The 27,033-nt window shown below is 44.2% G+C and overlaps 1 protein-coding gene across 1 annotated transcript in view; it reads right to left on the bottom strand.

Annotated features, from left to right (window-relative positions):
- COL22A1 (collagen type XXII alpha 1 chain) overlaps window positions 1–27,033 on the bottom strand; it is a 271,823-nt gene that overhangs the window by 185,347 nt on the left and 59,443 nt on the right. The window contains exons 3-4 of the mRNA XM_065397620.1: window positions 22,498–22,572; window positions 4,024–4,135 (exon numbers count right to left, since the gene is read on the bottom strand). Of these exons, the coding sequence (XP_065253692.1) occupies window positions 4,024–4,135; window positions 22,498–22,572 (187 nt within the window). The remainder of the gene's footprint in view (window positions 1–4,023; window positions 4,136–22,497; window positions 22,573–27,033) is intronic.

The raw sequence follows: 27,033 nt of genomic DNA, 5'->3' as shown, positions 1-27,033 counted from the left end.
TGCCTCGAGAAGGGTCCTGAAAGCTTATTGATCCCTACCTCTAAATAATGAATGGATTCACTTCAGTGAAGTCCTGTCCTCCTTAGCTAGTCTACGCACCCAGATCAGCATTATTACATGATGAATAGCCACTGAACACAGCTAAGTGACAGATCTAATATCGATGCCCTGAATCCATCACTCAGTCATGCATCATACACATCAGTCGCACTGCTCCCATGTTATCCTCTCTGCCTTAGGGTTTTGTGTTAGTGGCCAAGGCTATAGTATCTCAGCCTTATCCTGGGGTCTGAAACCAGATTGAGAAAGACAGAAAGCTTACCCTGTCCAGATAACTCCACAGTAGCTTGGCAACTAACTTCCAGAACATGTTCCCCAGACAGGGGGAGGTTCAAGACTGGCCAATAGTTCAACAGAAAATCAAAGTTGAGATACGCTTTCTCCAGCACAAGCCAAACCTCAGCACATTTCAGTAGGGATGGCACTCTGCCCTCTTCTAGTGTGTCCTAAGTGAGAACTCCCATCTAATAACAAAGTGCTTCACCGCTGGCTTTCACAAGCTACAACAGAAAGGGATCCTGGACACAGGCTATCCGCAGTACCACCAGAAACCTCTGCACAACAAGGGATGAGACCAAGTTAAACCAGCACAGATGTATTTGCACCCATCATTCTAAACATGATTGGCAAAGAGATGTGCAAATTCTTCCCAGCATAGCAACGTCAAGTCAGATTCAGGGAAGTGACTTTCTAACTGAATCGCTGAACAGCTACCCTGGAGCATTATTTACCATATCTCTAATAGATTCAAGGAACTTCTGTTCTCCACACAGACTCAATGGAAGCTCCTGCTCTCCTCCTGACCAGTCTCTGAAAACTGTTTCCATGTTTGTCACTCTCCCTGAGTTAATCATTCACTCTCATACAGCACTTTCCATCCATATATCTCAAAGTACCTTAAAAAACAGGATCATCCTCATCATTATCCCTATTTTACAGATGAAGAAATTGAGGCACGGAAGTGAAGAGTCTTGCCCACAGTCACTCAGCAAGTCAGTGTCAGGGTGTCAAATTGTTGCTAATTGTATTAAGTACTGAATGGCCTCTTTTCAGATTATAGATCACAAATCATCCAAACACTTCAAGCACATGAGTTATCCCATCTCCAGTCAGCATAGCTAGGGCCCTACCAAATTCACGGCCACGAAAAACGTGTCATGGACCGTTAAATATTGTCTTTTGTGTGCTTTTACCCAATACTATACAGATTTCACGGGGGGAGACCACCGTTTCTCAAATTGGGGGTCCTGTCCCAAAAGGGAGTTGCAGTGGGGATCGCAAGGTTATGTTAAGGGGGGTCGCGGTATTGTCACACTTACTTCTGTGCTGCCTTCAGAGCTGGGCAGCTGGAGAGCGGTGTTGCCCACCTCTGACGGCAGTGTCCCACCAGCAAGAATTAAGGGTGGCAATACCATACCATGCCACCTTTACTTCTGTGCTGCTGCAGAGTGGCGGATGCTGACTGATGGCCCAGCTCTGCAGGCAGCAGCGCAGAAGTATGGATGGCAATACCATACCATGCCATCCTTACTTCTGCGCTGGGCTCCCGGCCAGAAGCCACCGTCTCCAGCTGCCCAGTTCTGAAGGCAGCGCCACCGCCAGCAGCAGCACAGAAGTAAGGGTAGCAGTACCACAACTCTCCCCCCCAATAATCTTGTGACCCCCCCTCACAACTCCTACAACTACAACACCATGAAAATTCAGATTTAAATAGCTCAAATCATGAATTTTTTTTATTTTTAAAATCCTATGACCATGAAATTGACCAAAATGGACCATGAATTTGGTAGGGCCCTAAGCATAGCACTTAGGCACTTAGAATCATAGAATATCAGGGTTGGAAGGGACCTCAGGAAGTCATCTAGTCCAACCCCCTGCTCAAAGCAGGACCAACCCCAACTAAATCATCCCAACCAGGGCTTTGTCAAGCCTGACCTTAAAAAACATCTAAGGAAGGAGATTCCACCACCTCCCTAGGTAAACCATTCCAGTGCTTCACCACCCTCCTAGTGAAAATGTTTTTCCTAATATCCAACCTAAGCCTCCCCCACTGCAACTTGAGACCATAACTCCTTGTTCTTTCATCTGGTACCACTGAGAACAGTCTAGATCTGTCTTTGGAACCCCCTTTCAGATAGTTGAAAGCAGCTATCAAATCCCTCCTCATTCTTCTCTTCTGCAGACTAAACAATCCCAGTTCCCTCAGCCTCTCCTCATAAGTCATGTGCTCCAGCCCCCTAATCATTTTTGTTGCCCTCCACTGGACTCTTTCCAATTTTTCCACATCCGTCTTGTAGTGTAGGGCCCAAAACTGGACACAGTACTCCAGATGAGGCCTCACCAATGTCGAATAGAGGGGAATGATCACGTCCCTCGATCTGCTGGCAATGCTCCTACTTATACAGCCCAAAATGCTGTTAGCCTTCTTGGCATCAAGGGCACACTGCTGACTCATATGCAGCTTCTCGTCCACTGTAACCCCTAGGTCCTTTTCTGCAGAACTGCTGCCTAGCCACTCGGTCCCTAGTCTGTAGGAGTGCATGGGATTCTTCCATCCTAAATGCAGGACTCTGCACTTGTCCTTGTTGAACCTCATCAGATTTCTTTTGGCTCAATCCTTTAATTTGTCTAGGTCCCTCTGTATCCTATCCCTACCCTCCAGCATATCTTCCACTCCTCTCAGTTTAGTGTCATCTGCAAACTTGCTGAGGGTGCAGTCCACGCTATCCTCCAGATCATTAATGAAGATATTGAACCAAACTGGCCCCAGGACCGACCCTTAGGGCACTCTGCTTGAATACAAAAAAAGACTTGCTTAAGTCTTGAAGTCAGACTTAACCTATGTGCTTAAGTGCTTTGATAAAGAAGGCTGTGATTACTCATGCCCTTAAGGCTAAGCAGGTACTTAAGTGATGCTGAATCTGTACCATGACAAATTTAGGCAGGATTTAAACAAACAAGCCACAGCAGAGGTGCAAGACTCTGTTTCCCTTTCTCATTTTCCTGAATCATACAGAATTAGTCCAGTCCCATTATACATAGAGCAATTACATATACATTTCACATAGTGACCAAGGTTTATTTAGTACACTGAATTTATCCCCATTCCTAAATTCACTTGCCCTGAGACTTGACATAATTTGCGGACTTTAAACTTTTTTCTTGTAGTCATATTTTCACTTTTTCCTTTTTTTGGGGGGATAGGATGGAGAGGGAATCAATCCAGGTTGGTTCCAGGATGACCACGCTTATGAAATCAAATAAATGTAAATGGCCAGAGTATCTCCAATACGCAATGAGCCAAGGAGAAGAGTCAAAACAGATTAGAAAAATAACTCTTGTCCAGAAGAAGGAAAATAATTAATATTGATTTTTTAATATTAAGTTTAAAACGATCACACTTATATTTACTGCAATAAAAAAGTTAACAATGACAATTCAATCCATTGTTCCATAGGTACTCAATGAAATTATGCACTCGTTCTTATCAAGGCTAATGCTAGCAGAACTGATATGACAGGTTGAAGAGAGCCCATTTTGATGGACTGTGACACAGCTGGCAGCCTCATGTTATAAAAGCCCCTGAGAACTGAATCCATGTTGACAGAGGATTAACTGCTGTTCATTCTTTTAGGAGGTTAAGAAACTGTATTAGCTGCCTGATAACTACATCCACTGGGAATCAGTCTCCTGCGGTTAGCAAATACACACCTCGGTGAAAGCGCCACCAAACGCTCATTTTAGACAGGGGTGATTAATGGGGTTAGAACCTAGGTTCCAGGGTGGCTTGTGACAGGGCATTGCCAGCAGAATTGAATGGACAACTCAAAGCCAGCAGAAACTCCTTTATGCATTTCCTATCGATGCACTGCCTCGGGACATCCGCTAAGACTCTGGGTTAACTTAAAAGAACTAAATCACAGATATCAGAGGCTCAAGTGAAAAGAAGATCAGGAAACTTACTCAGTTTTCTGCACGATGGGGAAGCTTCCAAGTCGTACATAAGAACTCTGAATTCCATTTTCTTTCCTTCCAAAAATTTCCTTCACGCTGAACAAATCCACCAGGTCAAACCCTGTCCCAAAGTAAATGATAAAGACAAGACTGTGATCAGGCTACCGTTCAAACAGCAGAATAATGGGGCAAGCATTCAAACTGTGGTCTGGTGTTTATGTCCAACAATGGCTGCCACACTTCAGAAATGGGTCCAATTCCGACTTGGAGAAGTTTGCGCATAATTCCAGCATGATTTAGTCTGTCAAATTACTCCAAAATCAGAGTGATAAACACATAGAAAGAGAAAAATCAAACTGCAAAGTGCCTTAGAGATCAAAATGACATTTTACATGCACTTATGATGATTATTTGTATTCCCGTAGCGCCTAGGAGTAGATGAGATTCAACTAATCCACGAGAGTCACACAGTTAAGGAGGAGAAATAAACAGCACTGATAAAATCTTGGGAAGCCTTTTACTGGAGAGCAATTAGTCCAAGGGCTTGTCTCCACACGATTTCTGTACCAATATACTAGTTTAGAACCGATCCAACATAGATAAATTGGTGCAATCCTTTGTGTGGATGCAGTTATACCAATTGAGACATGCTTATATTGGAATAGCTTATTATGATAAATGTACACTAGGTGTTTCTACCAATTTAACTACATCAGTTTTTAAACCAATGTAGTTAAATCGGAACAAAAATTGTGTGTAGTCCAGACCCAGGACAGAGCTATAGGGAGCAGGAGACAGCAAAATATAAACCTAAAGTATGCTGTCTGTTGTTGGGGGGGAGGGGCACCTTTTCAAGGTGGCTGATCCTTTTGTCTTGCATGAGTTTTCCTGGCTCTCAGTAGCCTTCCCTCCTGTCCACTCTGCTACTGGACAATCAGGAGGTTAAATAAGGCAGCTAAGATACTTCCAGGGCCTCATGGCTTCATCCCATAACCACTTGGGTGACAACTCCATTGACAGACCTTCTAACATACTGTCATCAGCCATGATTGCTTCTATAAATTATAGCAAATAGAGACAACCAGGGACTTGAAAGCTCCCTACTGGCTGTAATATAAAACCAGCATGACCTGTCCATACAAACTTGCTGATAGCTCATTTCACCCTGCAGCACATATTTTTCATTTACACCAAACATACTGACGTGAGGAAGGACCACGAGTGTTGTCTGTGAGAAATGGCTCGCATTGATTGGCAAGGAAGCTTGTTAGCTGTCCACAAAAGCTAATTTGTGAAGGGGCAGGTTGGATCACTGCCAAAGTTGCTACACAATTCCAATTCAGCATCAGCTGCCAGACTTTTCAAACCATGTAGGAAATGCTCTGCTATGTAGGTACAAGCGATGGTGATGAAAACTTCCTCTTAAGTATTTCCATCATTAGCCTCAGATGCCAAACATGCTTTAATCTTTCCCTGACAACTCAAGCAAACATCCTTATCTTGAGGGATTGTTTATGGCTTTCAAACTGTTACAGTCGATGCAAACGAAGTGTCATATTCAATCAATCACTTCATCTTGCTGAAATCCCTAAAAGAGAGCAGGATCAGAGCTGCTTACGCGAATAAAATAATACAATGAAACAGATAAGCAAGCTTGTTAAAGCTACTTTGCAAATAGAACCTAATGATCATAATTTGTTATTGTACAGCATGCAGATAAATTACTGCAGAATCTCACAAATTCACACTAAAGATTGGTGCATTGCGAATTACTTTTATTTTGGAGAATTAACGAGGAAATGAGCAAACAGTGAAACAGAATCAATCTCGCTTAGCAAAAAATACTTTGTTCATTTACCATGACAACCGTAGTTGAAATTATATTTTTATGGTGCTTCAAAGCATATTAGTAAAGATCCTGTGGGGTATAACTTTCAAAAAGAATGAAGCTTTTTTAAGGAGGCTCTGCTGTGTGGTTTCCCATCATGGTTTTCAACTAATAAATTGGTAAGTTTAAGATCGGAATAGCAGGTATTAAGGGGTTTATTTTTAACTAACCCATCCATTTGCTACATAACCCCCCTTTAAAGAGACCCATCACATTTTCAAATGAAAATTTTGCAGGTACATGTAACACCTATGATAATTTTTAACTAAAGAAGAAAAATATATATTTTCTCGATTTCTTCCCCAGATTGTTTACTTTGTGTGTCTGGAAGCACTCTGGAATGAATCCATCCCTTTGCTGGCTCTAGATCCAGTGCAGAGACAGAGAGGGGACAGCTTGGGGCTGTAGGTTCAGACCTCTGCTCAAGCTACAACTCTCTGGTCAGCCCTACAAAACACCAGGATTAACTGGCTCCAGAGTGGTGAGGGATGGAGAAGTATGAAACTTCCCTTGAGAGCCAGCAAGTGTCTCCTGGCTTCCTTGAGCTTCCTCTGGAGAGGAATGAGTCATGCGGTGTAGGGCTGTTCTTAGCAAACCAAGTCCTGGAAGAGAATTCTACAGCTCTCAGACACATCTCTTAGCTTTCTGACCTTTTTCATGAGTAGAACAGGCAAGCATACTCCATTCTTGCATAGCATAGTGCATGGATACATTACTGGTGGCTTGCCACCATCAGCACAGATGTGATTAGCTGGATGGCTTCTGACTCTGAGCCATTTAATCAGCAATGCTATAAATTTGGCAGCTAATGAGATGGATAATACTCTTTGATCATCAGGAGCCTAAAACATGAGGCTACTGAAAACATCTAACCTGATTCAGTCTCATGAAAAGCAGTGTACCCTGGTCAGACCAATAACATGAGAACAATGACCTGAAAGAAAGGCTCTGTTTCACAATGACAAACTTGACTAGGAAAGTAATTTCTTAGGCGCTGCTCTACTGATCAAATCAGCCCAATGTCTCTTTATTTGCAGTAATAACTCTTTACAGGAAGCAGCCCGTTACTCCGGATGCAGACAGCCGGGGCCAGTGCAACCACTAGGTGAACTGAGCGGCCACCTAGGGCGCCAAGTGGTTAGGGGCACCAAAAAGCGCCCTCAGGAGAGACGGTGGAGTGGTGAGCTGGGGCAGGGGAGTGCGGGGAGGGCTGCCCGCAGCAAGTAACGGGGGGGCGTGCAGGGGAACTGCTCCCCACCCCAGCTCACCTCCGCTCCGCCTTCTCCCCTGAGCACACCGCCCCCGCTCTAATTCTCCTCCCCTCTCAGGCTTGCCGCACCAAACGGCTGATTGGTTCGGCAAGCCTGGGAGGTGGGAGAAGTGGAGCGGCGCCGGCAGGGCCGGCTCCAGCATTTCTGCTGCCCCAAGCAAAAAAGAAAAAAAAAAGCCGCGATCGCGATCGGCGGCGGCAATTGGAAAAAAAAAAAAAAAGCCGCGATCGGCGGCGGCAGTTCGGCGGCAGGTCCTTCGCTCCTAGAGGGAGTGAGGGACCTGCCGCCCCCGAATTGCCGCAGGTGCCGCCCCTCTCCCGTGGCCGCCCCAAGCACCTGCTTGTTAAGCTGGTGCCCGGAGCCGGCCCTGGGCGCCGGCATGCTCAGGGGAGAAGGCGGAGTGGAGGTGAGCTGGGCCAGGGAACTGCCGCAGGGGGGGCTCCCCGGGTGGAGGGGGGCAGGGAACTGCTGCAGGGAGGCACCGCAGGGCGGGGGGGCTCCCCGCCCCTGCCCCATGGCCCCTTCTCCGCCCCATGGCCCCAGCCCTGCCCCCACTCCCCTGAAGACTGCAGCCAGGCCCGACCCTGCACTCACCGAATGGGGGGAGGGGGGAACTGTCTCCCCACACTTGCCGGCGGCACGGCTGGGAGCCAGGGGAGCGGAGCAGGCTGGGGTCGGGTCACTCCACTTCCCGCAGGAAGTGGCCAGCCCCCCTACCCCCCATCCCCCACGGAGGCCTGGGACCAGCCCCCCCGCCCCCCCGTAGAGGCCTGGGGCGGGGCCCCACACAGCCCCCCCGCGGAGGGCACCAAAATAGCGGAGGGGGGGCGCAAGGTAGAAGTTTTGCCTAGGGCGCGAAATATCCTTGCACTGGCCCTGCAGAGAGCACAGTCTTACTCAGCTATTGCAGGAAGAAAGCAGCCAAACTGTGGCACGGGGCACCATTCACTTTGTCCTAGTTGTAATATTCAAGAGCACTTCCTTTTACAACTGAGGTGTCCAGTCTGTGGTCTGAGGACCAAATGTAGCCCGGCAGTACCCTAAATCATGGCCCACAGTCACTATCTTCCTTCATTTGCAGAGTGTGAAGGATTGGAACTGCTCAACTGCAATGTTTCTTTGCTGATGAACTTCTATTAATCTACCAAGGAAGATGCAAGAATTAGCAAATATACATTTCTCCAGTTATTTGGAGGGGCTTTTATTAATACAAGTTTATATTCAGGCACTGTACTGTGTTCCAGGGGATTGAGCATGGAACTAGGAACTCCTAAATTCTATTCCCGTCCAGAAAGTGACCAGTTATGTTGAGCACCGACAATCTGCTTATCCGATCAGTACCTCAGTTTCCCCATGTCTTTCTGGCAGTCAAAAGCAACTTCTATTTCTGGAGTAATTGTCAAATTGAGAGGACAGACAAACACCCAGAATTCACAAGTTATATTATTCACTAGTATTTCAACTCTTCAGCAAAGACCGCAAAAAGCAGCAGCTTCACACAGATAATTAATTCCACTTTCAGAAATCCAGCTAAGCAGTTTGATTCAGCACCTTTAGCCAACAGCAGCTTCTCTGACTGTCTCCCAAAACAGTATAGGCCCCATTTAGGGTTGCCATCTTTTGAGTGTGTGTGTGTGTGGGGGGGGAAATCAAGGGCATTTCATGCAAAGCATTTAAAGAGCTAATTTGCATAAATCATTTTTAAAACAATTTGCTGATATTTACAAGTAACTTGTAAGGAGTTTTTTAATATTTAAATTCCTTAAATAAAAGCCAGAGGATTTAAGTGCCTTGGGAGTGCACTATAGACTAGGATTTGTTAACAGAGCCTCTTGCTATTAACCAATTGCCTCTTGCCCTTGTTTCCATACATACTACAGCTGGGTTTTCATATGTGCTTCGAGCTGACCTAACTCTATTTCCACTGAAGCCATAAGGAGTTTTACCAATGACTTCAGTGGGGGAGAGTCACGCTCATGCTGAGCACTTTTTAAAATCCCACCCTACTGTAAGAAACAAGGATCAGGCAAGCTACTGTCCTGTAATCCCAATACTTTGTACAAGGACTCCCCACCCATGGTACAAGGAGGCAGGAACTTAGATGGCCGTAGGTTTGTAACAATATTAAAACATTCTTCATCTGTACCACCAGGAGCCACCATTCACACTAATTGTTTACTTTGCACCATTTCCTCCAGTTGGAAGGTGCAGTTGGATGGGCCACAGAGAGTCCAGTGGCACCTTTAAGACTAACAGATGTATTGGAGCATAAGCGTTCGTGGGTGAATACCCACTTCGTCAGACGCACTGGATGGGCCAGTTTCCCTTTTGTTTATGGTCAATTGAATGTTCTGGTTTTTCTGCTGTATCACATAGCAAACATTAGGGGGTCCTACCATTGCAGAACAACCTCCAAACTACAACTAGAAAGTCTGGATTTTGAGCTGAATTCCAGCATCAGCAAATATGGGAATGTGAGAATCAGTAATTCTGGCTGAGGCCTATCGCTAATGTATGCTCAGAAGATGACCTGTTTATCTCCGTCTCTCTAAACTGGAGATGCTCATTCACTGAAGCCTGTTCTTCTAGATCATCTGCCTGAAGCATCAGCAAAAGAGAGGGAGAGGCAGATCTGAAGCACCAGCAGATAAAAGTGGAGAGAATGGTGCTGGACAAATAAGGAGAAAGCAAAAGCAGTGAGCAGCTGAGACTGAAGAGACAGTATAAGAAAAGGAGGATTCAAAGCCATGAGCAAACAGGTAATGGAGAAGAGATGGAGCCAGAGAATCATACAATATAGAGGAAAGGGCTGCTTTAATAGAATAGCCAGCTTTCTGTAACAACAGGAAATAAGACCACAAAATTGTTTCCAAGGCAGCATATTTCATCACTTGATCCCATATTCATAACACTCCATTCTATTTATTGTATTGGTCTATTTATCTCTTTCAGCCTATTCATTCTCTCTTATTCATTACCCCTCAGTTTTCAGGCAGTTGCTAGTGGCATATTGAGCCACATTCAAAGTTGGTTTTAACATTCAACTCTTTCCCTTGTCACAAAAGGCTTTTCTACGTTGAGGGCATTCTGCATTTTCTGAATGATGGACATTTGGCTTGATGCCACTAACCTCCTTTCTGCTTCTTTCCTGCTCCAGTGAAACAAGATTAAACAGGAGTTAGTTATTTCTTTGATGTTCTTGTAGGCCAGATAGGCTTGTGCCGGTTGAACTTACCAGAACTATTTATAGTAGATGCCAATTTTAATTAGTTTCTATAGTTTAAAAGCGTGGTTTGGCTTCCATTAGATTTGTGGTGGTTTGAATTCCTTTAGAAGTCAGATAGATGGTGCTATAGCATACACACGTATCGCAATATTAATGTGACAGTTTGGGAAAAAACCTCTCTTTTTGGTGTGGAGGGCATGCAGGCAGAGTAACGGAGACAGCCAGAGAAGAGTAGCAGATTGGGTGGAGTTTTTTGCAGGTAGACAAAGCAAAGGTGCGGAATCAAGGAATTCTGCACCGATAGCCACAGTCTCTAGTGTTTTCTTGCATGACTTATTTTATATTTGTATTGTTTGTTTTCAATAAGTGACTATTGAGGGTGTTTGAGAAAAGCTACATTTTGGGGCCTAGCTTCATAGGATCTGATTGCTTGTGGTGTAGAGAAACACTGCTACACAGAAAGCTCCAGGAGTACTATGTTTCATAACAGACCTGATCCAAAGCCCATTGAAGTCAGTGGAAAGACTCCCAATAACTTCAATAGGCTTTGGGTAAGGCTAACATGAGAAAGGGTGAAGAACGCACTCTTTCGAACTAGAGTGTTTGATTTAGTTTTGTTGGTTCTGAGATATCAGGATGATGGACACATCAGGATTACGTTAGCGGTAATCCTGTCATGTAACGATACAATGAAGCAGGTCATATGAAAGCCATTCACACTGGCCAATTTAATTTATCTCTGGGAATACCTGCTTTCACTTTTCATTGCATGGGCCCAGCAGCTAGCCAAGCCCAGGTGAAGACATGGATGTGTTTGGTTTGTTAGTACGCAATTACAGTTGGTTTCCAGGAAATAGTTTTTTGGTTTTTTTTACTATCCACATAGACCTGAATACTGATGTAGTGTGAATATCCCTGGATAGTTGATGCATTCCTTGTGTCTGAATAAAGAATTGGAATCCATGCAGTGCTGGGATTCAGTTGCCACTACCAGAGAACCTCCTTTCATGTACTCTGAGCTATTATTCAAAAGCCCTGTAGTGTAGTGGTGATCACGTTCACCTAACACGCCCAACGTCACTGGTTTGAAACCGGGCAGAAACAGGTCACTGTTCCTTTTTCTGACTCCTCTCCTGCAATTTGGGAGGAGGGATAGCTCAGTGGTTTGAGCATTGGCCTGCTAAACCCAGGGTTGTGAGTTCAATCCTTGAGAGGGCCATTTAGGGATCTGGGGCAAAAATCTGTCTGGGGATTGGTCCTGCTTTGAGCAGGGGGTTGGACTAGATGACCTCCTGAGTCCCTTCCAACCCTGGGATTCTATTATTAAACATACTGGGGTTCCTTCCTGGACAATGAATTCAAACCTAGCAGGCACATAAGTAACTGCAATACTAATTCCCCTTGTTTATGAGTGTCTTTGAGTGTTGCTTTCCTGCTGCCTATCTGTATATGACACTGATGCATACTAAGGGTCCAGTTAGATAAACTTTACCCACATTGGTAAGCCCTCACTCAGGTGAGCAGTCCCATTGAAGTCATCAATGTAAGTAAAGTTTGCACAATTGGACCCAGGGGGGCTGGGGGAGGGAAGGTAAGAACCTGGCAGTTGCAGCTGTGTCACTTAGGGTATATCTAGACTCCAGTCCCTGGGTGCGACTGCTTCTCAGAATGACCTATCCAAGCTAGCTTGTATCTAGAGCAGTGAAGCCATGGTTATTACCCAGGGTTCTGGGTAGGTTTGAACAGCCTGCACTGATGTTGGTGCCGCTGCAGCTTCACTGTTCCGGGGCCTGAGCTAGCTAGTTTAAAGTTCGCTCAGGTGTGTCGGCTCAAGCTGCAATTACACCTAAAGATGGCAGTCTAGACACACCCTGCTTCACTGTGTGATTTTCGGGATGTCGCATTTGTGCCTCAGTTGCCTCATCTGTAAAATGTGACTATTATTTCCCTACCTCGCATGGTTTTCAGGAGAGGAGAGGATATTAAAAGGTTCCCAAATGTTGGCAAATCTGGTGGAGATCCATCCTATCACTTCAAAGCTCTTTACATTCCAAGTTTTACGCTGGAATATTCAGATCAGCTAAGGGTTAGTAAATAAGTGGTTAGTGATCACATCTGGTGCGACACACCGTCTACCATGACCTATTATAGGTATAACAGTGGGTGGGGAGAGGGAAGGGGAAACAGACTGGACAGTGCCTATATAAATTGCTAGCTACCTCCTTGCCACATGTGTGTGGTGTAGCTGCCAACCATTGTGTTTGTGCATCGACTCTCTGCAGCCAGGGATCTGTTACAGACCTCCGTCGCTATTCTAGTGTATCCCACTTGCCTCCCCAGGGGATTGCCTAAGACGACTAGGATATCGGCAATTTCCAATGCGGAGTGCAAAGGGCGGGTAAAAACGGATGTCATACCAGGACCCCCTGAACAATGAGATGAACAACTTTGCACTGCAGTCAACTTTGCATCAGCCGGCTGTGGCTTTTCTCCTCAAGGAGCCCTGGTATGCATGCTCCTCTTCCCGGCTGCCAGGGCATGTTGCAGTGTCAAATATAAATAGTTTGAGTAATATTATAATTAGCTGGTGAGTCACTGGCATCTTTGGAATTCAAACCCTATGCTGCTGACCACTGGACACCAGAGAAGCGCTGACAGTCAATCCCAGCCATCTCTGTCTATAATTGTAGGCTACTGGGTTTTACCATCTTGTATTGCTTCTGCGGCACAACGCCCAAACATCCTTTACTGAGTTATAAATAAGTGGAGATTACAATACATGGTGTTTGGCTTGTTTGTGCCCAGGGATTTCAGTTGTGGGGAAGAGAGTCTCCAATTAGGCTGCTGTGGTCAGTACTAGAGTACAACCCAGAAAGCTGACAGCCTGGATGGTCCTCTGCAATGCCACTACAGCACAGAGTGCTTTCACTTACACAGGAATTGGGGTTAATTAATTCTTAAAATGCCATTGGGATCTTTGGTATTCAGGCGCATGTATCTTCTCTTCCCTTGCAGATTGCCCTTGCTGGCCAGCATATGATCACTTAGTTCAGGACTGTTTCCTCCAAAATGTGGCTAATTCTTGGGACTGTTATTTAACCCAATTTTTTTTCTCTAGACTGTCCAGAAGTCCTAGATTCCTAAATTCCTAGGCCAAAGGGTGCCAATCTGATCATCTAGCCTGACCTCTTGTCATCGGCAGCTGCGGCGGCAATCCCTCGAGGTCGAAGATGATTACTTTCACAGGTTTTATTTTTTATGGGTCCTTTGGTAACTGAGGAGTCCGATCCTTGAGCTGCAGGCTTGTTAGCAGACATTGCAGGTGGCTTTGGAAGCCAGGGTTGGGCCACGATTGCTGCGTGACAGTCGCCTGTCCTTTCTTTTCTGGTGTCTTTCTGAGGCCAGGGCAAGGCGATTTTCCTCAAAAGAGGACATTCCTTCTCTGACAAGTCTTCGCCAGTTAACCTTATCCTGGGCGACTGTCCCCCAGTGTGTGGTGTGGATGCCACATCTCTTGATGTTTATCTTGAGAATGTCTTTAAAGTGTTTCTTTTGGCCTTCCTGTTTCTCTTCTCCTTCGGTGAGTTGTACGCTTACCAAAACAATTGCTGTACACCCATCAGGCAGGCGCACCTCAGCTGGTGCTGGATAATCAGGGACTCAACACTGAAGATGTTGGCATCTGTGAGGACACTGACATTACTGCAACGATCCTCCCACTTTATGTTGAGGATCTTCCGAAGAAAGTGCTGGTGCTGGCGTTCCAGATTTTTCAGGTGCTTTCTATAGGTCACCCAAGTCTCACAGCCATAGAGGAGAGTTGGGATTACCACCGCTTTATAAACTAAAAGTCTAGTGTGTTTTCTGATGTTGTGATGGCTGACCACCCGGAGAAACAGTCTGCCAAAGGCAAGGCTAGCACAGTGAATTTTGTGCTGAATCTCGACGTCTATGTCTGCCCTCTGTGAGAGATGGCTGCCAAAATAGGCAAAATGTTCTACATTTTCCAGCTCTTCTTTGTCGATATAGATTTTCCTTGACCGGGAGCTGGCCAGTGGAGAACTTTTGTTTTGCCGATGTTCAGATTTAGCCCTAGACTTTTGTAAGCTTCAGAAAAGCAACTAAGGGCTGTTTGTGGATCCTCCTTTGAGTGTGCAACTACAGCAGAATCATCTGCGTACTGGAGTTTGGTTATTGTTGCCGATATTACTTTAGTTCTGGCACAGGAATGAGAAAGGTTGAAGAGGTTGCCGTCAGTCTGATATGGGATGCCAATGCCCTGTGGTAGACGGTTTGGGGTTAACGTTTTCATAGCTGCTAAAAAAATGGAGAAAAGCGTGGATGCCATTACACAACCTTGCTTCATGCCAGTTCAGATGACAAAGGGCTCAGAGGTAGAGCCACTGCACAGGATGGAGGCAGTCATCTGATTGTGGAGGAGTCTTACAATGGTGATACATTTGCTTGGGCAGCCAAACTTTGACATGATTTTCCACAGAGCCTCACGGTTGACAGAGTCGAAGGCTTTGGTCAGATCGATAAAGGCCATATTCAGCTCCAGGTGTTGTTCTTGACATTTTTCCTGGATCTGCCTGGCTGTGAAAATCATGCCGGTGGGCCTCGTGATGGTCTGAAGCCGCACTGGGGCTCTGGAAGTACTTCCTCTGCAACAGGGAGCAGGCGATTCAGTAAGGTTCTAGCAAGAATCTTCCCAGCAATGGAGAGGAGAGCAATGCCTCGATAGTTGCCACAGTCGGCCCTGTCTCCCTTTTTGAAAATGGTGACAATGTTAGTGTGACGTAAGTCAGCGGGGATTTCTTTGGTGCGCCAGATTTTGAGGAGCAGGAAATGAAGCTAGTTAGTGTTTCTCCCCCCACTTTGAGTACTTCAGCTGGTACGTCATCAGGACCTGGTGCTTTATTGTTCTTCATTTGATTAATTGCTTTGCAGAGCTCCTCCGGTGACCTCTTATATAACACAGAACATAGAACTTTACCAAAAGAATTCCTGTGTGAACTGAAAGCAGCCAATTATCTCTTTTAAGAATTTAATTGAGCATTTATTGTTGTGGATAAATGTAATTAATTAATGTATGATGGATAGGTTTAAGCAGGATAGGATCAGATGAGTATAAGGTTGACAAGCATTTATAAGTGATGAGTGTGTATTAAGTATATAAGCAAAGTAAGGCTATAATGCAAAGTTTGTAGGCTGAAGTCTGTAAGATTTCATCTTAGCCATGTTAGTCTTTGGGCCTAAAGAGGGTGACATAAGTAGGTGACCCAGGAATGACCCTGTAACAGTAAAGTTACAAGATTACTGTAAAGAATATGCCAATGGGTGATGTTTGGGAAAATATGCCACAATATACCTGTCTAGACTCAATCGTAACATCATGAGAAATTCTGCTGTCACCTCAGGTTACCGTGGGGACGTGCATATGTAGATGCTAATGAGAATAAGGGGAACAAAGAGCACAACCTATGAAAAGAGAAGCACCCCAAAATTCATGGGGTGTGGAAGTACAGGTAAGGAAAAAGGGGTTGACACCCTTATGCATATGTATGAGCCTTAGTAGGCATAAGTGTTTCTCAGAATAAAAGGTGTTGCCCGGCCTGGGGGGAAGAAACGCCCGGGGACATGCCAGGATGACAACCATGGATGATGACGATGATGAGGAGAATAATGACTGACACTGAGGGGGGAAGAGAGAGGGGTCTCCCAGCAGGAGATGAGAATGATACCGGTCATAGGGTTAAACACCTCACACTCTCTCTCTATCTGCTGTTGTATTTTTAGTATTTGTGGGATTCTTTTTATCTGCTTAGTGAATTTGTTAATAAGGGAAATTGTAATAAACAGGAATTGTTTCTCATTTGCTCTTAGGGTCTCTTAAAACTAATAATATTCCTGCTGCTGTAACTCTCAGGAGACTAAATCTTTAACCAATGCAGTCTAAGACATCGGTTCTCAACCAGGGGTCTGTGGCCCCCTGGGAGGGGGCTGCAAGCAGGTTTCAGGGGGTCCACGAAGCATAGCCAGTGTTAAACTGTCTGGGGACCAGGGCAGAAAGCCAAAGCTTAAGGCCCACTGTGGTGGGACTGAAGTCCCAGCAACTTCCCTTTGCGGGGCTCCCTGTCGTGTGGGGCCACGGGCAATTGCCCTGCTTGCTGCCCCCTAACACCAGCCCTGAGTTTTATATGCAGAAAAACAGTTGTTTTGGCACAGGTGGGCGGTAGAGTTTTTATAGCATTTGGAGTGGGGGTGAGAAAGAGAAATGTTGAGAACCCCTGGTCTAAGAGATTAATCAGTAATCAATTAATTCACCCATATATCTGTAAGGCTATATAGAGCATATCTTTAAAAACAAAAAAACATCCAATCTTGATTTTAAAAGCTACCACAAACCTTGGTAAATTACTCCAATTATTAATTATCCCCACTGTTAAAAATGTATACGGTACCTTATTTCCAGTGTGAATTTGTCTAGCTTCAGCTTTCACTTTCAGATTTCATTGGGCTGATCCAGTATCCTGCAGGCCTAGCTTGGACTATATTAAATGGTCCAAAACCAAGTTTTGGAGCTGCAAGAAGCCCCTTCATGTGGTAAGATCGGCTGCATGTGCCAGTGTGTTGTGATATGATGATGTTGATGCATCATAATGGGCCAGAGCCATGTCATCATATTACATCACTAAGTTGCTGTGTGTGGCAGGGAGCTATGCCCCCCCCCCAGGCTGTGACTCTGTCAGATGCCCCAAGGAAACAGGGTCAGGGCTAGGCAATATTCAGATGGACTGAGTATGACAGCCGGGAATTCCAAAATTTCACTTTTGACTCTAACAACTTAGGACAAGTCACATAAGCTCTCTTGTCTCCGTTTCCCTCTCTGTAAAATAAGAACACTACGTATCCACCGCACAGGGATGGTGTGCGAATTGTTTCATGTTTATACGTTGCCTAAAAAATACGAAGTGCTGTTAAATCCCTTGACACGTACTGTAATAGATGTTTGCCCTAGTGTCCTGATCTGAGCCCGTTCCATTTTCCTAAATTCCCGTTGCATTTTCTATCGTGTCTGGTCTTCTTTACTTCCTGGACTAAAGTAAAGTAATTGGGGGGGAGAGCTGAGTGGTTTGAGCATTGGCCTGCTAAACGCAGGATTGTGAGTTCAATCCTTGAGGGGGCCATTTAGGGATCTGGGGCAAAAATCTGTCTGGGGATTGGTCCTGCTTTGAGCAGGGGGTTGGACTAGATGACCTCCTGAGGTCCCTTCCAACGCTGATATTCTATAACTTCAAACAATTGTCAAGTGTCATGAGCTGTTACTGTGCTCTGTTAAACAGCAGTGGTATATCACCTCCCGTTTCTCTCACTGCTTTCCTTTGTTTGTTACCTTCCCTCAGCTTATCCTGTTTGTTTGTATGGCAGCCTTCATTGAATGCTGTTGCAAAAAATTATCATCATTTAAACCAGGGGTCTCAAAGTCCCGGCCCACGGGCCATCTGTGGCCCGAGAACCTCCCCACTGCAGCCCGCGGGGGAGAGACACAAGCAGACACGCTGCTGGCAATGTCTACTGCAGGTGCCTCCCCCCGCAGTTCCCATTGGCTGGGGAAGAGGGACAGAGATACCATCATTAGTTGCCGGGCAGAGTCAGCCATGGAGGCAGCGTCACTCTGTTCAACGATGAATATAAACAAGTCAAAATACCGAACACAACTATCTGATGCACACCTTGCTGCAATCCTGAAGGTTTCAATTGCTCAGTCACTGAGGCCAAACATCAACAAACTGACAGAACTGAAGCGTTGCCAGGTGTCTGGCAAACACTAAAAACTCTCTGGCAGGCGAAGAATTGTATAAAGTTGTATGACAGTTTTATTATTTCTAAGAAATTCAAAATTAAAAATACAATATAAACGTTTTCTTTTCTGAACACCATCTTCAGTGACATTATTGGCCTACTGGGAGGATTTGAGGACAGGCCCTGGCCCTAAGGTAAATTGAGTTTGAGACCCCTGATTTAAACGTAACTGGCCTGATCTCTTTTCCAAGTCCCGCACCCCACAGCCATTGGGGTAGGTTGATCTGTTGGGATTTCACACTGAATCATGACCTGCTGTTCCTGTGCTCAGACAAATCTCTGTTTCCCCTCAGTTTATTGGATACAGACACTTAAGTTCGTTAAAGACGTGAGGTCACTGCATAATGCATTATTATGGGTCTACCTTTCAGGCCTGCCGTTGATGGTGTTCTGTGCAACAGCTGTATGTGTTGTCCTATGCACTTACTAAGAGTGCAATGTGCAATAAAAAGATGATAAAAAAATTCCCAAAATGCATTTGTTTCCATCCTCCTCCTCCTTAATTCCATTACTCCCCCCACACACACCTGCACAAACCAGAGACAGAAGGGAAGGCAGAGGTGTTGCGCTTTAGTACAGTTATACAGGGCCTTTGTCACCTCAGAGTTAGATTTGTTGTAATGTTCTCTGTGTGGGGCTGCACTTTTGGACCCTTCCGAAGCTGAAGTTAGTTCAGAATGCGGCTTTCTTAAGCACATTACACCAGGATCAGCACTGGCTGCCGATAATTTTCCAGATGGAATGCAAGGTGCTGATGTTAACCTACAAACAGGAGCGCCGGCAGCCATTTTGGTGCCCTAGGCGGCGGAAGGTCCTGCCCCCAAAATGGTGCCCCCGACAGAGGCGGCGGAAGGTCCCGCCCCTGAAATACCGCCGACGACCGCGGCGGCCGGATGTTCGGCCGCCGCGGTCGCTGCCCCCAAAATGTCAGCACCCTAGGCGACCGCCTAGATCGCCTAATGGGTTGCGCCGGCCCTGCCTACAAAGCCCTAAACAATTTGGGATCTGGTTACCAAAGAGGCAGTCTCTTTCCCTAGGCCATTCTACCATGGTTGAATTCTGCAGAGATGCTAGAGCTGGCATTCTCTCATAAGTGTGAGAGATCTGGTGGGCTGTACTCCACTGAAACACAATCACCCATGGGATACAACAGCAACACCATACAATAGTTCAGAAGAGGAAATAAAGAATACCACAGCCACGAAATCTGCCAGGGTAGTTTTGGAAGGCAGGATGTCGTTTTTGACATTGATGTTTGTGCAGGACACTAGGGCTTGCACTCTAATCTTGCAAAAATTGCTAGGGGATCCTTAATGACCAGTAAGGACAGCACATTCGTCTTATGTCCTGGGTGGATTGATTTAAATCCGCAGGCAGGAAACTTTGATTTAAATAGACTTTAATCTTGTTTTGCATTTGTAATTTTTAGTTATTTTCCTAAAGAAAAGTTGATTCTCATTGGTTGGTACAAATTGTTACTATCTGCTAGCCAGAAGGATAAAAACAACAAGGAGTCCGGTGGCACCTTAAAGACTAACAGATTTATTTGGGCATAAGCTTTCATGGGTAAAAAACCTCACTTCTTCAGGAGTACTCCCTTCTCTTCATGTATCATTATATAATGCCTGCATCTGTAACTTTCACTCCATGCATCTGAAGAAGTGGGTTTTTTACCCACGAAAGCTTATGCCCAAATAAATCTGTTAGCCTTTAAGGTGCCACCAGACTCCTTGTTGTTTTTGTGGATACAGACTAACACGGCTACCCCCGATACATGACACCACTATGGCTATACACATTTATTTAAGTAGTTTTATAGTTTACCATACATTTATTCCGATTGTTAATTTTTACATTTTTTATTGTGTTAGAAAATGTTAAATGTATTTCTTATTTACTAGAAGATGATTATCTTTTTAGTCATGATCTGGGTCAAGCTGCCTTTTGATGGAAATTTGGAATTCAATTAAAACGCACAAAAAGCATTTTCAATGTGTTTTTATTAGTTAAATAAAACTACCTTAAATGTGATAGATACAAAAGTGTAAAAAAATTATCAAAACATGTTCTGCATTTATTTATGAATTAAACAAAGGAAGTATTACCTGCAGTTAGTGAACTGATCTGATTGTTGTCACCACGTCCTTCAAGTTTTTAGAACTAGTAGCTCTCCTTTCACGCTCAGTTTTATTCATAGATTGGAAGAGGAAAACAAGCTTTGCTGCCTTTTCCATCCCAATTTGTTTCTCAACTTCAAATGAACTAGTAATTTCACTGGACTAGTTGAATAAACTGAAATGAAGAAAATGTTCAGTCTGCACCTACAGAAGAGACCTCTGCCAGGGGTGCTGGAACAATTTTTATAGTGGCAGTGCTGAGAGCCATTGAACCAAACTGTAAACCCTGTATCTGATGGAAACCACTTCAAGCCAGGAGATGTGGTAGCACCTCCAGCACCCCTAGCTCCAGCACTTATGACCCAGGTGCTTAGCCAGTGACTTCCTCTAGTTCACTGATCTGACTTTCTTTAAAATGTGGCAGCAAACATATACTGCTTGAATATTATTATTTTTATTTCATTTCAATGATTTTTAATACATTATAATAAGTTTAGGCCTTAACTTATGCTGTCAGAATTTCAAAATTTAATTTTAAATAGGTTGCTTTTTAAAAGGAAAAAAATGTATTTAATTTAAATAAAAATCAGATTTGATTTTTTTAAATCACTGATTTTTATCCACCCTGCTTACGTCTAATCTGCCTCCAACAGCACAGTGACCCCTAGCCCAGTGCTGGAACATTATTAGTCCAGTAATGTCCCCTCTCTTGAATCACAGTAAAAGCAAGGAATCCTTGTTGCTTCAGAGCATGAAAAGCTGTCTAGTTACTTCTAAGAATTACCTTGTATTAGGAAAAGAGCTAGAAGTTGCTGTAATCCATGACTTTAACAATCTGGTTGTGAAGTCACTATACAGTATTGACAACCTTTTAACTTTAGATTTAGGAGATAAATATTGACCTAGTAAATGACTGTCCTGTGCTATCAATCTGGCTGGAAGAACTAAGTCATCTGTCATCGGTGAAGTGGAAATGCGAGATACTGATTTACTGCCAGTCAGAGAGAGATGAGCAAAAGGAGAGTTAACATTGAAAACTAACTTCATTTTACCTGGGAACTACTGCAACGAGCCCAAAGTGATCGATAAAAGGGATGTTTCACTTTTTCAGTGCTCAACATTGAAAAGTCATGAAAGGGAAGGGTGAGTTTTATTAAACAAGAGACCCACCGTACCAGTCAGATACATACTGGAGGACATGTGCTGCCATTTACAACACCTGTGTGTTGGGATGGATTACCCAGCTGATACTACATAGGGGACGGGTGCTAATCCTCTGGCTCATTATAAGCAACATCTTACCCTGTGAACAGTCTAATTTAATATCAGTGGGGGTACTGGCAGAGACAATGCCAGCGTGGGTGCCAGAATAGAGCCCTGTCAAATTTAAAATTCATGCCAGAACAGATGTATGGGGAATTCCCTTCTAGAGGAATCCACAGAACAGGAAGGATGCTGTCACCCTGTGTTGACAGAGGTCTATCTGAAACCCCACCATTATGGATACAATCAGCCTGAAAATGGCACAGACTGAGCTGACACCTCTCCAGTAGGAATCCTCAGATGAAATGAGCATCAATGACTACCAGGGCTGTCAAATCCTGTACCCTTCCCCCCATGCCACCTCCGACTTCAGGCCATGCTAGTGGCCTCCATAGCTGTGACCAGACTTCTTGGTTTAGACAGAAACATTCCAGGAATTCTCCTGATGGCCCAGTTTTCAATTACAGGAGTTCATGACACCACGGGTAAGCTATAAAAGATGTACAAATTATGCTCACCTGTGACAGAATCAGTCCCACAGCTGGCTGAAAAGAGATACCAGAACTCCCAGAAAAGCTGTAATGTCACTAGCCCTGCTATTCCCTAAATCAACTATACTCACTCCATAGCAAATGAGTCAACTAATAGGTCTCTTCCAGCATTGCTGCTTCCAATATATCTATATCTATATCTATATCTATATCTATCTATATATCACTGGATATATGTTACATTAAGGAAATGCCAAGAGGCAGGGAAACCATGACAAAGTCAGAACATTTCAGTAGGACCTACACTATTATGTTATTAAAATTCACAGAGGCACTGCAGAAGGGAAGTCTCTGGGATTACCTGGGATTTCATCAGTCTCTCCATTGGTGTGTTTAAATCGATCTCCTTCCACATGGACATTTGGACACAGCACATCTACAAAGAACAAGAATAAAAAAGCAATGATTATAAATGGAAGCTTGGTCACTCAATGGAAAATTATATAAATATAAGCAGTATCTATCTATCCCACTGGAATACTCCCCTAGGCATATGAAATATAGATGCCAAAATTCGAACCACCTTCCAGTCAGTAAAAACTTTATTATGGTTGTTATTTGTATTATGGTAGCGCTTCCAGGACCTGGCTGAGATTGGGGCACTGTACAAACATTGAGTAAGAGACAGTTCCTGCTCCAAAGAGTTTAATATCTAAACAGACCCAGGTTCCCATCATCTTGTATCTCATTTACTGCACCATCCTCTTTTCTCTGGTCTTGACGAGTGGATTCAGAATGCTGCTGCGACGATCATTTTCCTAGCCTGTTGCTTTGATCACGTTACCCTTCCCTTTGCTTCCTTCCTCTAGCTCCCCGTTCTCGATCATGTCAGCTACTTGGCTTCACTTTCGAGGCCCTTCATGGCCTATCCCCATCCTACTTATCTTCTCTCATTCACTGTCAAGCTGTCAACTCCTGCCTCTGTTCAGCCCATGTCCATCGCCCATCTGTTAAATTTTCAAACAAGCACCCAAGTTGCCCCTCATGAATGGGAGAAGCTCCTCATAAACATCCACAAATCTACCTCAATATCCTACTTCAACACCCTCCTGGAAACTCTCCTTTGTGGTGAAGCCTACAGGAAACTTGACAGTGGTTAGGCTGTTGATGTGCTGAGACCACTGCCTATCACTGTCTCATTGTTTTCTTGTACTTCCCTATCTGTCGGTCTGTATCTATTTGTTGTCTCTTGTCTTATATTGGATTGTAAGCTCTTTGGGGGTAGGTACAGTGCTTAGCACAACGGGGTCCTTGTTCAAGACGGAGGCGCCTAGGTAATGCTACAGTAATACAAATAACAAACAGAGACTCGCCAAAGGTCACAGAGCAGGTCTGTGGCAGAAACAGAAAAAGAACCCAGTCTCCTGAACCTCAGTCCAGTACCATATCCACTGGCTACCTCACCTCCAAAAAATTGGACTTTAACTATTTCCCAATGCGCCTTTATTTTGCTCATCCACAAAGCACTGCTGAGCACAATGAAGATTTGGAATACCACTCCCAGGTAAGCCAAGTGTCAAATAGCATTTGATAAAAATCACATTAATACCCAACCTTTGTCCAACATTTTTCAAGCTCCAAATTGGTGTCAACTCGATCTTTGGGTCCATCCATCTATGTACACTAGTGCCTGCCTACCTACCTCTTTCCTATCATAGATCTAAAGTAACTTTTTATTTATATTTTGTTTTCCTAGATCAATAGCTAATTTCACACTTCTAAACAATGGGACATATGGCTCAAGGAGTCTGTTTAATGAGAATATGAAAAATGTGCACACCAGACTGTGCATTAGAAACCGCACTACTATTTTTCATTCCATACTTTAATGTTCAGCCAGGTGGGAATCTAACACAGATACTATTCCTTCATCCGCACCAGATGTATGCATAACAATAAACACATCCCCTGGTCTTCCACTGTTATAATTCCATCCTCATATGCCTTTCCCCGCACCTTTTGCTGATTATTAACCACTGCTGCATTACAACATGCATCGTTTCAATGATTTGATTGTTAAGGAAGGGACCTGTCTTTTCTGTTTGTCCGTAAAAAAGTATACTCAATTTAGGAGTGATACAGATAAAAAACATGATCAGCATTATTGATTTCAGCGGCAGAGGTTACTATACACTTGTTCCCTAAAGGAAGCCAAACGCATTATGAAATGGACAAAATGAACACTCTAGAAGAGGTACTGCAAACCGTCCCTCATATTATTATGATATCTCTTAGCAGTCATTAATGTACAATGGACGTCACCACAAAGCATAATCATCTTATTGGTAAGTCTATCTTGGGACTGCAGCACTGCTCCAAGATCAGAATTCTAAGGCAGTAGATTTGCTACTGACAATCACACTTCTTTATGTGTTCCTCTTTTGGGATTCTTTTTTATTCAATACATGGTCTTCTCCATTAATCCTGCTCTGGAACAAGAGTAACACAATTAATGGGAAGAGGGATGGATGAACTGATCTGGGTAAGAGAACTCCCTGAACCTTTCATCATAGCTTGACCCATTCTGTTTTGTTTTGGGTTTTTTGATCCAAAACCTTCAGTTCACTTTTAAAAAAAGTTTCAGGCACTTTGGGCTCTGGATAGAAGCAAAAGGCTCCCAAACTCCAAAACAAGCTGTTCTTGTGACCTTTCCAACCCAAACTGAAACAGCAAATTCCAGAAATCTCACAAGGGCACCTTATATTCCCAATTTTGCTGATAAATAGCAGAAAAACATCCCACAAAACCAAAACACTAGAAAACATGCTGTTATCCTGAGCAGCATTAAAATGAACCAGATGATGGCATTTCCACTACAGTACCTCCCTTGGCCATCTATTCCACAGCCTGGGAAGTTGTTCCATATATCAAGACAAAATTTTACATTGCTCAATTTTGTTGCTTCTTTCCTAGTGAGACACACCTCTTTATTACCTTAAGAATTCCTCATCTCCTTGGAGCCCAGTCCTTCCTTCATTTCCACAGATCCACCTCTCAGCAACTTCACAGAGGGTATGTCTCTACTACCCGTCAGATCGCCGGGCAGCGATCGATCCAGCAGGGGTCGATTTATCGCGTCTAGTCTAGACGCGATAAATCGACCCCCGAGCGCTCTCCCATCAACTCCGGTACTCCACCAGGGCGAGAAGCACAGGCGGAGTCGATGGGGGAGCGTCAGCAGTCAACTTACCGCAGTGAAAACACCGCGGTGAGTAGATCTAAGTACCTGGACTTCAGCTACGTTATTCACGTAGCTGAAGTTGTGTAACTTAGATCGACACCCCCCCCCCAGTGTAAACCAGGCCTGAGAGTTGCACCTGTGTAACAGATTAGAGCTTGCTGTTTGTACCTTTCAACTATTTGCAGATGGCTTACATTTCCTCTTTACCCTTTCATCATAATTTAGCCAAACAATACATGTTTAGGGCCAGACTCTGATCCCAATTACATCAGTGTAAATCTGTGGTAATTTAGTTTACTTCAGTGGATTATACCAGTGTAAATGGGAGCAGAATTTGGGCACTGTATCTTTTATTAATTGCCTTCTTATGCAATCAACCCCCCAATCCTTTACTCTGCTGTCTCATCAGGACAGATATATTCTCCTGTAACTATCCTTAGTTTTTTCAACTAATGAGCTTCTAGCTCTGAACAAAGTAGCACTGAAGGTTTTATCATCTAGGCTTTTTGAATCAAAGCTTCCAGTCTCAGTACACAGGTATCTATGAGTTTACTGGCTGTACTGAACATTTCTCCACTATAGAGATATCAAGGTACGCACCTAACCTTCTAACACGCCTTCTTCCACCATGCACTTGTCTTGGAGTAAAAGCTGACACAGATTTATGGGGGAGGTGGTCTTCAGTTGTCCCGAAGTGTTAGCCAGCTGTGACAGAATACCCCCCCATATTCACAGCCTAAACACTATTGTTAATAATCTTTGTACAAAGTATGCCTTGCAAGATATCATTTGAAAACTCATAATTTGCTGGTCAGTATTGCCCAGGTAAAATATGTGTGGCAACATTGTATGTGAAGTTATAAGAGTCTCCTGATTGGTGTTATTAACATATGCTCCAAACCCCACAGTCCTGCCCAAACGGATGTTGGCAAACAGGTCTGACCTAAACAAAGGAATGTGTGCTTACTTTAATTTGCATTTAAGCAGTAAACAGAATCATCAAGCAGAAAGGGGAGACAAAGGAAGCTCAAACAGGTGAAAACCCCCCAGCAGGGAACATCCTTCCACATAGGCCTCGTCTACACTACCAAGTTTTGATGCCAAAAACTGCCTTTTGTCGACCAAACAGTGAACACGTACACACTGCGATGCAAGTTTTGTTAGGGAAAATGCCCTGTTTTGGCAACAAAATACATCCACCCCAACAAGAGACTTACGTCTTTTTCCTCTACGTTTTTATCGACAAAGTGCCAGTGCAGACACCATGCTTGATTTCATCACTTTAATTGGTCTCCAGGAGGTGTCCCACAATGCCCATCCTGACCGTTGTGGTCAGCAGTGTGAACTCTACTGCCCTGCAGTCAGGTAAACAACCATCGGCCCCTCCCACTTAGAAGCCCTGGGAATTTTTGAAATTCCATTTCCTGCTAGCTCGGCATGGAGAGGTCTCACTGCAGCTTCCCAAGTGACCATGGCGCTACCAATACATGCACAGGCACGTTAATAATTTCCTTACTAAAATATAAGGCCCCAAATGTCACCATTGCCTACTAGGAACACTGTAACATTGAAGCACCTCTGACAGAGATATACATTACTGGTGCTGGTTGTCAAAGTGCTGCCTCAAAGCCTCCCTGATTCAAATTGCCCTCCTCT

This window comes from Emys orbicularis, chromosome 2, assembly GCF_028017835.1.
Source record: "Emys orbicularis isolate rEmyOrb1 chromosome 2, rEmyOrb1.hap1, whole genome shotgun sequence".
NCBI lineage: Eukaryota > Metazoa > Chordata > Testudines > Emydidae > Emys > Emys orbicularis.
This window is presented reverse-complemented; position numbering and strand designations above follow the sequence as displayed.